Raw genomic sequence first — 16755 nt, forward strand, 5'->3', positions numbered from 1 at the left:
GTGCGTTAATCTTTGTTGTTCATCCGCCCCCATTAGCGCTCAAGAGAGCCACTCTTAGTAATCCTGTTTAGTAATTCTGCAGGAATTCTCCTGGAATTCTGCATTCCAGCCTCTGCAGTTCTGGAGGGCGCTTTGTGTTATGGAAGGCAGAAGAGTCCAGAATTGCTCAGTTCCAACTCTTGTGACACTCCCAACAACATGACTACACTGCAGTTTCCCAGAAACTGGCTTCCCATCAGAAGGGAGCTGCAACTGCCCCATACTCTGTTACATAACACTCTGTTCTTGTTGTTGAATCTCTCCTGCACTGTCTGTTGGCAAAAGAATTACTTTAAACTCAGTGGTGATAGACAGCCCTTCTAAAGTCTAGGAATAACGCACTTGTTGTGTTTTAGGAATCACTGTTTCATTTCCCCCAAAGCAGCCAACTCCTCCTGGGCTGTTTTGCCCAGAGATAAGTCTTGCCCACAGAATAAATCAAATCAAAATCTCCCTTGATGACCTATCCTTGGCAGAAGAAACTTATATATTCAAATATATTAAGCAGAGATTCACAGATATTGAATTCCAAAGGTTCCTACCAGCTCAACCATATATCTATTCGCCCGCCATGCTCGGTTTAACTAACCGTAAAGGTAAAATGGCTAACTATCTTTCTTCCTTGGATGATCCCACACAATGTAGAGCTTTTTTATTAGCTAGAGTAAACGCTTTCCCATCTAAGATGCATTCCGGCAGATATTCCCAAATCCCAAGGCATGAACATTTATGCTTGTGTAATCTTAATTCAATTGATACTATTGATCACATAATTTTAGATTGTCCTTTTTATGAATGTACCCACGAAAAACTATTGTCTGCTTTATTAGCTACCAATAGATCTTTGAACAACGAAATGTCAATTTCTCTTGAATGACTCGACCCCTGAAATAACGGCGATGGTACCTCAATTTCTTGCTGAGGTGCTGAAGATTAAAACTGTTTTTAACTAGTATATTTTGTAAATCATAATTTATAGGGATTATTACTAATCCCTAATTTAAAGGGTGCTGTATTTATATCCTGCTTCGATCATTGGCTAAAGTACGTAATTATGCCAATAAAGGTATGTATATGTGATAAGCCTTGCCATTGGGCGGTTGTGGCAGTAGACAGAAGAGAACCAAGTAGATGGATATTCATTTGCTTCTGGGGAACAGTAAAGGTAAAGAAAGATGGAGGACATCGTGCTCTTCATCGGCAAGCAAGGAAAGACCAGACAGAGATCTAGTATGGTGGCAATGGGTGGAGTGTCAGTTGAGGAGACCTGCATGCAAAAGCCCTTGTCAGCCAGCATGAAGCTCATTGGGTTACCTTGGACCAGTCACACCCTCTCAGCTTAGCCTATTGAACAAAGTTGCTATAAGGATACGGTGGATTAAGGATGAGCTGTGTACACCACCCTGAGTTTCTGGGAGGAAGTCTAACCCTCTAACCACTGCCACACACTGGCCTCGGCCTCTGTGCCCTGTCCGTTGGCACTGCAGGGGCAACTGTAGCACAGTGTTTCACAGTGGTGTGAAACAGGTTGCGGAACTACATGGACCCCAGGTGTGATCTGGAAGGGATGTTCTCACAGAAAAGATGATATGGGGTTGTTGTGTGCATTGTGGCACCAAATTGCATAGAGACATGCAAGTCCGGGTTCACCCCTAGAATGAATGGCACTCAGCAAACAAAACCAGGAAGCATCTTGGAAAGACAGGCCCTTGGGATGACTGCCAAGAGCAGCTCCTCTGTCACCCGAGGGCTTCCCGGGTTCTAATAGCTTTGAGATGCTGTTCACAAGTTGTACCTTTGCAGAAAGGAGTCTAGCTCAGAGTTGGAGCAGATGTCTCCACACACGCAAGGCCCCAGATTCGCTTCCTAAAGTCTCTAGTTGAAAAGATCTTGGATATTGGGCTGGGAAAGGCCTTGAAGGGAGGCTGCCAGTGGGCAGAATGTACAGCATATGAGCCAGCGGGCCCCTTCCTGGGCGTTACTGACCAGTGTTTGTTTCTTGGCTTTCATGAGAGTTAGCATTGGGCGATTGGAAACCTACCTGTTTTAGCACAAACAGAACAGTGGGAGGGGCAGTGGGTCAGTGGCAGAATATCTGCTTGGCATGTAGGTTCAATCCTGGGCAACTCCAGTTAAAGGATCTGGCAGGAGGTGATGTGGAAGACCTTTGCCTTGTCGTCAGAGGGGACAGTACTAACCTGGGTGCACCAAGGTCTGATTCCGCACAAGGTCGTTTCCTATGTTCAACGTGCTAAGCCAAGATCCACGTAGTGGTGCTGCAGGGGTCGTGGGCCCCAGCCATGTCTCTTCTCCATCAGCCCAGGTGGCATTCATTCGGCAGAAGGGAGCAGACGTGTTCAGGACTGCGTCCGCAAGCGGCATCTGCTCTCCCTTTGGAGTCCTGAAGGAGGAGAAGCTTTCTGGGGGCGGCTTCTGAGCCAGGAGGCAAAGAAGGGAGATCCCCTCCGCCCCTCCCTCCCTCCCGGGTTCCCGAGAACCGCTGGCTTGGCGAGCAGAGTCCCCGGCGTGACCCTGAGCCGCGGGCAGCGGAACCACGAGGGGTTAAATGGGCGGGGGGGGGCGTTCTTGGAGCTCCTGATGTCACGAAGCAGAGCCTGAAGGGGGCCCTTTGTTGGCAGCTCCGGTCCGCCCCTCTGCCTGCCGGGAGGGCCTTTGGGAGCGCGGCGGGGTGGGTGCGTGGGGGGTCTCGTGGGCGAGTTTTGAAGCCCCCGCGCTAAGTCACGGGCCGGCCTCTTCTCGTTCATTGACCCGGGAGCGGGGGGGGGGGGAAGAGGGCGGCTTCTTCCTCCCTGGAGCGAAGCAAGAACTTGGGGGAAGGCTGTCCCCCAAGCCTCGAGTTGCCGTTTTGGAGGCTGGAGCGCGTCAAAAATGGATGACCCGCTGCTGGGGCTGGGCTGCAGCTAACGGTCTGTCTCCCGGGCGGCTGGCTTCGCAGGCTTTTCCTAGCGGGGGAAACTTTGCGCGTGGAGTTTTCGGAGGGGAGGGAGCGCTGGAAACCGGGGGCCTCGCCCCAGCAAATGAAAATGTTGGAGATTTGCCTGAAATTAGTGGGTTGCAAGTCGAAAAAGGGACTTTCTTCATCCTCCAGCTGCTATTTGGAAGGTAAGTTCAGAGCGGGGACTTTGGGGGGGGTGGGGAGACTTGAGAAGGGGCGGTTGCTGGAGGCCCTGCGGCAGGGTTTTGTGTCTGGAGCCCCCTTGCCTAGGCCTCGGGTCAGCTGTGACTTTGCAGCCACACCCCCGGGGGCTCGACGGAGAGCCCCCGTAACCCCAACGTTTGCCTGCGCTTGGCTGTTTTCCGCCCTGCAATGGGGCCTGGTGGTGCTCTAGGTGGGACCGGGCGTCTGCCAGCCCAGGTGATTTTTATTAACTCCAGTCCGCGAAGTGTGTGCCTGACTCTTCCATTTATGGTTGAAGAATATCCAGAGGTCTTACAGCCGATGCACTAAACAAAACCATATCTGCGTGCCTCGGCTTTCCTTTTATGCCGAGACCAGGATTCGGCTTCCTTTGGGAGGAGGGGATGGAGCAGTCAGGGCCTTCGGGGGGGGGGGGGAAAGGGGGCCTTATTTTCGAAAAGAGATTAGCGTTAAATTCTCCCCAAAGAAATCTAAGTAATATAGAAAGTTTTGTGCTTTGGGGGGTTGGGGGTTTTCTTTGTGGCTTTCTTTTTGTTACAAGTTTTCACTTACATTTTGAAGCTATCTTGTAGCGTTTATCTTCCCACACTTTGGATTTCTTGTTACCTGTGCCTTTTGTGGGTGATATTCAAAGTCCCAGGAGAATGGGGGAAGAGGCAGTGTTTGTTGAATGCGTAGTACTGCAGAAGTGGATTGATAATAACAGGTGGTGGTCTTGAGTTCAGAATCCTGGAAGCCAAAACTCGGTTTTAACTCTGCCACAGAATTTCCGCTTGAACTTGGCAAGTTACTTGATCCCATTGTCCCACTTGCCCATTTCTGCAGTGGACAATATCATGTATTTTTCCTGTATATTTTATAGTGGCAGCCTTTTCTTCTGACAGAAGAAGAAAAGGCAGGCCATAGATTCCCCCCCCCCCCAGGCTTTGGACAGTGGGTTGACTGAAACTGGTGGATGCTGCTGGTATGCAAACATCATGTGCCACAGAAGATGTATTCCTTTAGTCAGTCGAATAAGCGGAAATGGTCCACGTGACTGACTTGAACCAGTCACCAGTATCTGTTGCATGAGCAGTGAGGGTTGGCTGGCATATTGTCCCTGAGAAACAGTATGAAAAAGTGAACGATAAATTTCTGATAAGTGACTTTAGGGCAAAACCATGGTTTGCTTGTAACCTTTTCTAACTAGCTTTCTAGGATGTATTTGTTGTTCAGTTGTAATGTGAAAAGAAGCATAAGGAAGGTACCTTTTCTCACAGTGGAGATCTGAGTTCAAATCCCCAGTTGGCCTTGAAGTTCATTGTGTGACCTTGGGCCAATCACTGCCTCTCAGCCTCACAGGGATGTTGTGAAGATAAAATGGAGGAGAGGAACCCATGGAGTAAAGGCAGGATTAAAATGTGATAGAATTTCCATCTTCACAGCCAGTTTTGATTTAAGTAGTGTTGTGTTACTGAGTTGTCAAATAGTAAGGTTCAAAATAGGCATTGAAGACCAAACTGCATCTGTATTAGGGGCTGAAAAAATATTTCATGTTCTTAGATGCCAGAATCAAAAGAAGCCTACAGAAAAGTTTCAGGCACTGGGTTTGTGTGGTATTGAGGAAATCCCCTAGAAATGTAAAGCTGATACCCCAGTGTGCCATAAAAAGACTGATAAAGAGTTCTGATACTTTCCCCGCCCCACATAAATGCAATAGGAAAACATTTTCCCATCTTGGAAAACTGTATGTATTTGTAGTTTGTGGGAGGGGCCACATTGAGGAAGGAGTGGAGGGTGGCAAACCAGAATCCCTTCTGCCACCCTGCAGTGTGTGCCCCTGTTGCAATAGCAACAAAGAGAGCCTGTGTGGTGTAGTGGTTATAGTGCCAGACTAGGATCTAGGAGAGTTGGTTTTGAACTCCCACTCTTCCGGGGAAGCTTGCTGGATGACCTTGGGCCAGTCACATGCTCTGAACAACCCTGTAAGGCAGGGGTGTCGAACTCAATTGTTACTAGGGCCGGATATGACATAAATGTCACTTGGCCAGGCCCTGCCTCTCCAACCCATATTGAGAGTGGGGAGGGTGGCTGCCTCGGCTGGCTCGCGGGCCAGATAAGAGCTCTCAAGGGGCCGGATCCGGTCCCCGGGCCTTATGTTTGACTCCTCTGCTGTAAGGTATCTTAGGCTGTGAGATTAAAATGGAGGAGGAGAAAATGTTGTGAGCTGCCGTTAGTCTCCATGAAGGAGAAAGGTGGGGAATAACTAATGTAAATAAATAAATAGCTACATGGGAGAGCAGCTAAAACCCCTCCAGGGGTTGGTTTGGCCTGACCTTCGCTTGCTGATCCCCGTATATTGAATGTAAGGCTTTGTGGATGAAATAATTTCACAGCTTATGTCTTGATTAAAAATGTGTCTGGTGCCCCCCCCCCCCATACAAGGAGTTTGGGCCTTACCTCATTGTCATGGGAGAAGGAGTAATTCATAATCACTTTGGGTAACTACTACTTACTACACCTGTACCTCCCCCAACTTCTATGCTAGTTTGGGTTCCTGAAGCTTATATACATCCAAAAGTATATAGTAAAAATTAAAACCCACACTGACCGATAACAGCATCAGGAACCACTCTTAGCACCACCAAAACAAGCTAAAGGGTTGAAAAAGGGAAGTCTCTGCCTCCTAAATGGGTGTGTGGGGAGGTGCCAGCAAGCCTACTCCAGGAAAGGTGTTCTTTAGAACAGGAGCTAGCACAGGGAAGGCCCTTGTTCTGGTCACCCTCTGGGACACCTCAGGAGGTGGGAGGGCATTTCCAACAGATCTCTCCAGGAGACCGCCTCTCTGTATACTTTTGTTTCTTGGCAGACAACTGGGTATCTCAAAAGAATGTGTGAAACCTGCCTTGAGACTCTTCCATGATGGGAATGCATGTTTAACTTGTATTGTGTCATCAAGAGCCAGCTGAAAATATTGCTTTGGGACATGGCCTGGCTCCCTTGCGTCAAGTAGCACTTACCCTAGATGAGTAGCTGAGTGCATCTGCCTGCCCCAGGACTGGCAATCCCTGCGGTGTTGCATTTCCCAGGCCACTCGCTAAATCCTTCTTTACACTAGACCGTCTTTTGGGAAGTTTTGGGATGGAAGGCATTCCTTTCATCTGGACGATTTGGACTTGATTTCCAGCCTGAGGCTAGAAGGGTAAAACTGGGGTGTAAGGCTGCTGTTTCTTGTGCTTGAGGGCTCAGCTAGGGGCCTCTTTTGAACCCAGAGCCACACAGTTTGAAGCTAGGGCCTACAGACTGTGTACATTCTGACTTCAGAGCCTTCTTCAGACCCAAAAATGAAAAGTCACGTGTGGCTTCAGTTCTTTCTTGGCAGGAAGCCTGTGGGTTGGCGGAGTCTGGCCTCAGCAAAGCAGTGACCATGACCAGCAACTGACCTCCGGGATGCTGGGCTGGAGAGCAGCCATGCATACCTGGCTTCAGCTCCAGCGAGCCATGACCCCAGCCTTGGCGGAAGCCAGGTAGGTTCCCATACCCCTTCCATGTGCCTTTGTAGCCTGGCTGCTCACAAAGGCCATCTGTAGGGACCATATAATCTGGATTTCTAAGTTGGTCTTGACTCCCTGGAGCCCAGTTCCGCCTTCCACCTCCTGTCCCAAGGGCTCGTCACCTGCCTTTTAACGTTCTGGAGCAGGGGCTGTTTCATCACCATGTCCAATGGCATTCCTATCGGTACTCCTTAGTTCATTGTGGATTACAGGACAGTTGGAGCCAGAAGGAAGCTTTGGTGGTGGTGGTGGAAAGTGCTGTCAAGTCACAGCTGATTTATGGCAACCCTGTAGGCATTTGGAGGTGGTTTGCCATTGCCTGCCTCCGTGTGGGCTGAGAGAGATCTGAGAGAACTGCGACTTGCCCAAGGTCACCCAGCGGGCTTCATGGGGGAGGAGTGGGGAATCGAACCCTGTTCTCCAGATTAGAGTCCTCCGTTCTGTAACTGCTACGCCACACTGGCTCTCAGAAAGGAGCTTTAGTGCTGTATGATAAACCATTCAACAGAGAGTTTACTTCAGAGATCAAGCGCTGCCACTGCTGCACCTGAAGAATTTTATGTGACTGACTATCAGGAGAGAGTTGACCTGGTAAGATTTAGGAGCTTTAGTCTGGGAGCGCTTATCGTGCCTTCGTCTTGCTTGGTCTACTCCAGGGCAAGATTCTCGTTACCTTTTCCCCTTCCCTTCCAACTGTGTGCATTTGGTTAGGCTGCCTGACTGGATGTGTTGCAAGGTTTGGAGGCCTGGCAGCCACTTAAAGGAAGCTTTTTAAAAAAAAACAATACCTTATAACTCAGAAAATAAATAACTGGGGAGGAGGGAAGAAGGACACCATCAGCTGGGTGGGAAAACTCATGTGAGCATCTTGGATCATGTTATCTTTCTGAAACGCCTGTAACTGATGACCTCTCCTCATGGGAGCATTTCATGTTTGACTACATGAGGTAAAGAGAGCTGTTCCATGTGCATGCTATGGGGTTGTGGTGCATGTGTGTGTGTGTGTGTGTGTGTGTGTGTGGGTGTGGGGTCGATTCCATAAGCCTTTTTTTAAGTGGAAAGGGCACTGCTTTCTGCGTATATCCCATACCATCCCCTCCCCAATTAAAGGAGTCATGCTTTTTGATGAGTGGAATGTTCCTCATAATATTTGGTATGAAACCCAGTTCTCCTTTCCTTCAAGCAGTTGTTTTTGCAGAAAACTTGTCTGCCAATTAACATTTTGGCTAGTTTGAATTGTGTTTTATTTCTGTAATACTTTGTGGTTTTGCTCAAGGCTTCAGGTTTTTTTCATGCATTCAGTTTTGGGAAGGGGCTTGTGAAAGTTCCGGGGTCAGTCCCTGGCGTGCCCAGTTGAAATTTCACCAGGTGGTAATGCTGCGGAAGCCATTGCTAGATAGAGGAGGCAGTACTGAGCTAGATGGACCAGTGATCTGACCTGGTACAAAGCAGCTTCCGATGTTCTGATGATGATCCTGCTTCATGTGCTCACAACTGCCAGGTTTCATGGGGATTGTATTCTTGCAGTTGCACTGCATTGTGAGCTCTGTAGTTTTAAGGGTGTCGTAAGTAGAATCATAGAATCATCATAGGGTTGGAAGGGTCCACCAGGGTCATCCAGTCCAACCCCCTGCACAATGCAGGAAATTCACAACTACTGCCCCTACTCCATGCCCAGAAGATGGCCAAGATGCCCTCCCTCTCATGAACTGCCTAAGTTCATAGAATAAGCATTGCTGACAGATGGCCATCTAGCCTCTGCTTAAAAACCTCCAGGGAAGGAGAGCCTACCACCTCCCGAGGAAGTACTTTGACTTCTCACATATTTCACTTCATATTTCAATTGTTTGCAGTTAAAGTGACCTGGTCTTAAAATAGTATAGCTAGTTGTTCACTGTAAGTTTTGCCTGATGTAGCAGGATTTGTTAAAGGTTACCGGAAGTGGTTTGCTGCAAAAAAGATTAAAATATTGTAAGAATACAGAGTTCTGGCTGATGTGAGCATGTAACAACAAAATGTTCTAGCCCGGTGTTGTTAGAATTGCTAGAATATTAGTCTGGGGAAGGCTGACTGCAGGTATCTATTAAAGAGGCCGGGGTTGGGGGCTGTGACACTACCCCTGACTCCCATTATCTCACTCTGTAAGCCCATTGAAAAGTATTTTACTGTTGCTTCTCTGTAAACGTTCAGTTTATAACACTACACTGTTGCTGTACCTTTTTAATCACCATTCTAGTTCTGGAGAAAGTTTTTAATAGTAGTTAATGTTACACACCTGTTTTTATCTTATCTAACTGGTATTTTCATGCTTATTCTGTTTTTTATATCTAGCCTATATAACTTAACTACGTTGTTTTCATGTTCTGTATAACTTAACTGGGATGATTTCCCCTTTTGATCTGAAACTTAATTTTGGCCCTGCCTATGTTTCATTGTTTCTGCATGTGTTTTGTATTTTGACAATTAAAAATTGCATACTATTTTAGCCTTTAAGCCTGAAAAGAAGGGCCTCTTGCTATTCTCTAGGGCTCCTTCTGCTGGGGAGTGACAGAGTTCCTTCAGTATTCACGTTTGCTTTACTATTTTTTTTTAAGTAATTGGAACTGAAGTAAGCTCAGCTCAACATTTAGGGAAGGGTGTGGTGGGGGCCAGTGGTAATACTTTGGCCGGGTCCCTCTCCCCAGCTCAGAAATTAGTTTTTGGACTGTTGCTGAGCCTTCGGAGAAGGTCTTTTGCAGCCATGCCATTAGCCCATGTTGCACATTTCCACAAACTGCTTCTACTTTTCTCTTTGGGGCAATTCATACTCTTACCAAACTCTCACTGACTGTCACTACACTTACTTTAGGGATGTACAAATATGCCATTTGTCATTTGCTTTTGTCCTTCCTATTTTCTTTGCTGTCTTTTTTTCTTTTATGCCATTTTGTTAACACTATGCACCGCTTCAACAACAAAGATATAAATTTTACTATCTAATATCTTGGTACAGAGAAACCATAAAGGGAACTCAAGCTTTCTGATCAGACCAGATTAGGGTGGTGTGGTGATTAGAGCAGGGGTGTCAAACTCATTTCTTATGAGGGCCGGATATGACATAACTGTCAGTAGGTTGGGCTGGGGCATGTGTACCAAATAAATAAATAAATACCATAAAATGTAGTGCCAGGTACCATAGATACTAACTTCATAGAAGACAGAGGCAAAGTCAATTAATGATATTATTTTTGTTATTGGTTTAAGGTACAAAGGTAAAGGTCCCCTGTGCAAGCACCAGGTCATTCCTGACCCATGGGGTGACGTCACATCCCTACGTTTACAAGGCAGACTTTGTTTGCAGGGTGGTTTGCCAGTGCCTTCCCAGTCATCTTCCCTTTACCCCGAGCAAGCTGGGTACTCGTTTTACCGACCTCAGAAGGATGGAAGGCTGAGTCAACCTTGAGCCGGCTACCTGAAACCGACTTCTGTTGGGATCGAACTCAGGTCGTGAGCAGAGCTTGGACTGCAGTACTGCAGCTTACCACTCTGCGCCATGGGGCTCCTTTATTGGTTTAAGCATGTTTGTATTTTAAGTAAAAAAATAATATCATTAATTGGATTTGCCTCTGCTGTACAGTTTATATCTCTGGTCCTTGGCATTAAATTTGAACTGGACTGGGGGGGGGGGGTGGCTGCCTGGGAACAGAATTTGTGCTCTGGGACTGGAATGACATGTCACAGAGTGGAATGACAGCCCCTGGGAGTAAGAGAAGCATTCTGGGACTGTCATTCCATTCCCAAACACTTCTGTTACTCCCAGTGGCTGTCATTCCACTCCTGACCTGTCATTATAGTCACAGATCACTTCTGCTACTCCTAGATGCTGTCATTCCACTTGGGGGCTGTCATTCCAGTCCCAGAATGCTTCTGCAACTCAGAGGTTGTCATTCCACTCTGCGACCTGTCATTCAAGTCCCAGAGACTTTAATGGAAAAACAATTCCGCATTTTCTTTGCAACTTTTTTTTGCTGTAATGTATTTCAATGGAGCCCATGCAAGTTAACTGGCATTCTTGGATCCCATTATCTCCAGTGGGCCTGCAAGCCTCTCCCATTGTTTCCAATGGGCAATCCTATCATTCCTTTTAGTACATCCCCTTGTTTGTTTTAGGAATTGCATGGAGAATTGATGTTTTTGAAGTTCTTTCTGCCTATAGAGCAGCAGTGCAAGATTGCTGAGGCTTGAGGATGGGAGATCAGCATCTTGTTCACTTAATCCTGACCCTCAGAAGTTGCTGTAGAGCTCCAGCTGCTGAGGTTTACACTTGGTGAGCAGGAAGCTGCTCATCTTGCTGCAATGCAATTTGAACAGTGCAATGTAGGGAGGGAAATACATATTTAGGGTGTTGGAGGAGAGTGTTACGGGTACAGCAGACTGTCAAAAAAATAAATCAGTGGGTTATAGATCAAATCAAGCCTGAACTGACCCTAGAAGCTAAAATTACTAAACTGAAGCTGATCTACTTTGGACACATTATGAGAAGACAAGAGTCACTGGAAAAGACAATCATGCTAGGAAAAATTGAAGGTAGCAGGAAAAGAGGAAGACCCAACAAGAGATGGATTGATTCTACAAAGCAAGCCACAGCCCTCTATTTGCAAGACCTGAGCAAGGCAGTTAAGGACAGGACCTTTTGGGGGATCTTGATTCATGGGGTCAACCATGAGTTGGAAGCCTTCCGTCTAGGAGACAGCCCAATCTTCAATTCCGCCCCAGGCAAGCTCCACGTGGGGCTTGACTGGGGCGGGGAGAGACTGAAGATTGGGCTGCCTCCCGGCCAGGGGACAACCCAATCTTCAGTCCCCCACCCCAGGCAAGCTCCACATTGGAGCTTGGTTGGGGTGGGGAGGGACTGAAGATCAGGCTGCCTCCCAGCGGGGAGACAGCTCAATCTTGGAGGAAGGTGGCTAGCTAGCTGGCTGTATGCAAGTAACATGTCTCTGGCTTTAAGACTGAAAGTTGCTCTGCAAAGAGTGATTAAGTGTTCGACCTTGATTGGTGGGGGAGGCTTTTTTAAGGCATTAGCCTCGTCCTGAAACGGGGTGGGTTTTTTTTAGCTCTTCTGATGGTCTTCACTGGGGGTAGGATGGTTTTACGCGCTTGTTATGAATTGAGAGCATTTTCTTTGTTTTCTTAAAAATCTTGTTTTACAAACTAATGAGAGGAGCTGCCATGTTGTAAGTGCAACTTTCCCAGGGAAGAACTGAAGGCCGGAGAGGTAAGACTTTGGCAAAGAAAAACTCTCGACCTTATTATGAAATGAACCATACCTTGCCCATTGGGAGTCTGAAAGGGCTGTTATCAGCATTTCAAACCTGGGTGAGAGGTAGTCAGTTCATACACTGGCCTCGGGGGCCGGAGCAGCCCCAGGAAGCCGAGAAAGGGGTGGGGGAGGGGAGTGGGGGCTGGCCTCCCCACGGGCCGGAGGGAAGCCCTCCAGGGGCAGCTTCCGGCCTGCAGGCCACCTGTTTGACACCCCTGGATTAGAGAGTAAAAGGTAAAGGTGTGCAAGCACTGGGTCATTACTGACCCATGGGGTGACGTCACATCCCGGCTTTTCTTAGGCAGACTACGTTTACGGGGTGGTTTGCCACTGCCTGCCCCAGTCGTCTACCCTTTACCCCCAGCAAGCTGGGTGCTCATTTTACCGACCTCGAAAGGATGGAAGGCTGTCAACCTTGAGCCAGCTACCTGAAATCAACTTCCGTTGGGATCAAATTCAGGTCGTGAGCAGAGCTTTTGACTGCAGTGCTGCAGCTTACCACTCTGCGCCATGGGGCTCCTTAGGATCTGAGAGACCTGGGTTCAAATTCCCACTTTGCCATGGAAGATTGCTGGGTGATCTTGGGCGAGTTGCATATTCAGCCTATCCCACCTCAAAGGGTTGTTATAAAAATAAAATGGAGGAGGAGAATGATGTAAGCTGCTTTGGATTCCTGTTGGGGACAGAGTCAGGGTATAAATTAAGTAAATAAATAGTCATGAAATTCAGTAACACCTCTATCTTCTTTGCATCTAGAAGTCACAAACTTGATTAGTGAGCATGGGAAGAACATCAGAAGGGATTTGGCCAACAAAGCTACATTTTCCCTGTTCATGTTTCCTCCCACCTAATCTACACGCTCCTTATTTGGAGAAATATAAAATCAAACTTTAATTTGTAGCTGAGCTTCACTGAAGAGCCCTTTCTCTGCATGAGGATGGGGTGGGAGCCAGCAATGGAGGGTGCTTTCTGACTCCTCAAGGTTTTGAGGTTGGTTGCTGAGGCATAGAGTTCAGGAGGCACAAGGTACGGCTCCTGTGGCCAATTGTGAAGGACAAAGGCCAGGCTCCTCCCGCCAGCGCGGTGTAGTGGTTAAGAGCGGTGGTTTGGAGCGGTGGACTCTGATCTGGAGAACCAGGTATGATTCCCTACTCCTCCACATGAGCGGTGGATGCTAATCTGGTGAAATGGGTTGGTTTCACCACTCCTACACATGAAGCGTGGCCTTGGGCTAGTCGCACTCTCTTAGCCCCACCTCCCTCAGAGGGTGTCTGTTGTGGGAGGGGAAGGGAAGGAGATTGTAAGCTGGTTTGATTCTTCCTTAAGTGGTAGAGAAAGTCAGTATTATAAAAATCAACTCTTCTTCTCGAAGGCTTGGCCTATCCAGAGGCTTCACACTGCCTGCCGGTCATAAAAACTGATGTTGTATTTTGACTGAAGAGGGTTTTAAGTTCTGGGTAGTTAGTCCAGTAGGTCCAGATTTCAGGCCATGAGATTCCTTGGGTCAAGCCTTGAAGTTTTCCAACATTCCAGTGACATGGCTCCATAATAAGAGTGTAGCAGATACTCTCTGTACAGAAATAGTTAAACAGGAGAGACACCAGGAGGTAAAAGGATATCATCTTTCTTTCCCCCAACTCTGAAAAAAAAAAAGTTGGCCAGCGCCTGGTTATGAAATAAAATGCACAGCTCCCCAGCCTCATCAGGCTGTGCTGCAGGCAGAAATGAGAAGCAGAAAGGGCAGTGAATTGCTAAAATATGAGCTTGCATACCAAGCAAGGTCTGTAACTATTCAAGTATCTGGCACTTCAGTTCTATAAACCAGCTGAAGTTCCAGCAGCATAAACAGTGACTTTTTGCCTCTGAAGCTGAGCTGTGTTATTAAGCTGTGTTCCAGGCAGGGTGGCTTCATTAAGATAAAAAACCCCAGCAACTTAAATCGCCCAAGACCAATTTCTATCTCTGATTTAAAATTAAAAATGTCCATTTGTTATCCCTAAATAAATGCACCTCCTGATATGTCATTATAACTCTAGCAGCAAGTTTTGAAGAGTTAACAATATTTTTGCAATTTCAAGATTCACAGTGCATTGCTTGTTCTTACATCATTTAATATACTTGACTCCAAACAGCGTCTTTCCTCCAACCTGCAGTCATAATGGTTTTTGTAGAGAGGTAGCACTCAAACATGTGTCCCCCCTTTGAATCCATTCCCTTGTTTTCTTTCACGCAACTGCCTTGCCAAGTTCCACCTCAGAAGTAAATAATCTGAACCAAAGCAAGGGCTGATGGGGGTTACTGGGGCTGGCCAGTGTTCTCCAGGAGACTAAAGGTAAAATGTCCCTGTTCTTTGAAAAATAAATGTGCATCCTCATGTGTCATTATACCAGTAGAAGTAGATTTTAAACATTGCAATTAAAGATACTGACTTATTTGCAGAGGTCAGGCAGTTCCCAGGCATAAAATAGGAATAAAAAGGCACCAAGGTGGATCAATGGACAACCTGGGGGTGACTTGCTTACCCCTGGCTCCCAGTATTAAACCATGACAAAAGTCTGTAATGTCTGAGGGGGGATTCACTTTAAGAGATTGTACATGTACATTCAGTTCAGATTTCTATTTAAACCAGGTTATTTTCAGTTTGGTAAAGATGATTTTAAAAACAACAACACCTGACTTAAAAACGAAACCTATCCACTTCCGCCCATTCTGATCCTGTGGAGCTTGGGGGATTATCACGGTGAGGATCAGCAGCAGTGTAGCCACCTTGCTCATGGATTCCCAGTAATGTGCAGATTTGGGTATCCTCAGGTTCAATGCCTATGAGAGCTAGCGAGCCTGGCCTGTGGGCTGCATGAATTGAGTGTGGGGAACGTCCCAGAATCCTTTGCAGTGTGCAGGGGTTCCTTGGCAGACCAGTCAGTGTGGAAATGATTTCCTGAATGTAAAAAAAAAAGTGATGGGGAAGAAGGAGGGGGGTTGACACTGGGGTCAAGGTAGATGGCAAGTGCCAGTAAGAAGCAATAAACGGTGGCCTCATACCATAGGATCGATCTGGCCCCAAGTGTGTGTGTGTGAGAGAGAGTTATTGCTGACTCTGGTCAGTGATTTTTGTGCACCTGATGTCTCTGAGATGAAGGTATGAACTGATTCCCTTGAGATGTTGGGGACTGAGGTGTTGGGAGATCCTGGGAATGTTCTGTCTGCAAAGGTCCATTCACGTGTGCAGACCTATCATTTTTTAATCTCCAAGAGGTAAACCAGAGCTTGATGATGCATGTGGGAACCAGCATTTACAACTGGCAAAAGTGACTTTAAATTTCAGGGGCCTCACACACTTCTAAGGGGTCAGAACGTCCAGCTGTTTATTTTGTCCTGTGTCCTGCATGGTTGTCACTATCAGCACCCAGGCACTTGCTTTTAAGGGCGTCCTACAGTTTCTTTTTTTACAGAAAAAGAGGTGAGAAATCCACAACAGAAAATTCACACTGGGTGAAGTGTTTGCATGCAGCTCTTTTAAAAAAACAACTTTATTGATTTCACCAACCATTTGGTTCTGCCTTTATGGTTAGTTCTGGAAATCTGTACCTGACTGCCTATTCAAGCTGTCAGCCGAATAATATCTGTACGGAGAATTATATACAAGATTTGAAGTGGAAGTCTGACAAGACAGTTTTGGATTTTTAGTTAATGAAGTGGGACGAGACATGATCCTGGACACTGGCTGCCAACAAAATTGACAGCCATGTGTAGAAAGCCTCTTTTCCCTCAGTAAATATTACAGATTTGGGGAGTGGAGTGAAACACGTGGTTGCTGTTTTCAGTGGCAGCCCTGTGGTGAGGAGCACAATTATAGCACATCTTAGCCTGCACTCCCGGGGTTGTGTGACACTGCTTTCCCCCGCTAGTGGCAGCCAGTGAGCTGGAGCAGAGGAGCACAGAACGTGTCGATGCTTGGCAATATGTCCTGTGCATTATGAAGTGGGGAACTCATTGTGTGGCTGCCGCTTTTGGCAGAAGGCCCACATTTCATTTAATAGTTCTGTCTGGAGATGAGCTATGCTGAGGGTTGAGCTTTCAATGGACACCTTTGAAGTTTCACCAGGGAATGCATTTTGGGAGGTGGGTTTCACATCAAAAACTGTCTTTTCTGGATCTGGAGGCACCAGTTTCTTAGCATGTCCTGGCGCTTATTGAACTCTCCCTTTGTTGCTTCAGCGGGTCGAGTTCCTTCCCTTTCTTCCCACTTGATTCCACCTGGTAAATATTATCTTAAGGAGCAGGAAGGGCCCAGTGTTTGGCAGCTGTAGCCCATCTTCCAACCTCCTCCTCCTTGCCAGTTTGGAGAGCCCCTCGAGAAGGCAAAGGCGGCCAGGGGAGGTGCGGTGCGCTCTCAAACAAGCCATTCTCAAATATTGCAAATGGGGATAAAAAAATCTTGCTAATTTTTTTTAAGAGCCTGTTTTAAAGGTGTGTGTGTGCCGTCAAGTCACAGCTGACTTACGGCAATCAGACATATCTTCCTTAAAGCAAAAAGAGTTTAAAATAAAAATTCCTAGTACAATTTCACTCAGCTGAAAACCGGGTGCATGAAGGGGGGGGGGGACTATTCAGCTATGCTAGTGAGAACTTTTCTTGTAAAGTCACCAGAGAAGAGTTTCCCTTTTTTTATTGCCATAACCCCAGAGCAGTCTAGCCGCAGTCCAGCGATACTGCTTTTG

General features: G+C 47.0%; 1 protein-coding gene across 2 annotated transcripts in view; it reads left to right on the forward strand.

Moving 5' to 3' along the window:
• ABL1 (ABL proto-oncogene 1, non-receptor tyrosine kinase) overlaps window positions 1-16755 on the forward strand; it is a 253630-nt gene that overhangs the window by 151682 nt on the left and 85193 nt on the right. Inside the window, exon 1 of one of the 2 annotated variants that reach the window (XM_056860486.1) lies at window positions 3049-3162. The exons of the other annotated variant lie outside the window; for it this stretch is intronic. Within the exon in view, the coding sequence (XP_056716464.1) occupies window positions 3078-3162 (85 nt within the window). The 5' untranslated portion in view covers window positions 3049-3077. Of the gene's footprint in view, window positions 1-3048; window positions 3163-16755 lie in introns of those variants that run through there. 2 annotated transcript variants of the gene reach the window in all.

This window comes from Euleptes europaea, chromosome 14 (genome assembly GCF_029931775.1).
Source record: "Euleptes europaea isolate rEulEur1 chromosome 14, rEulEur1.hap1, whole genome shotgun sequence".
Taxonomy (NCBI): domain Eukaryota; kingdom Metazoa; phylum Chordata; class Lepidosauria; order Squamata; family Sphaerodactylidae; genus Euleptes; species Euleptes europaea.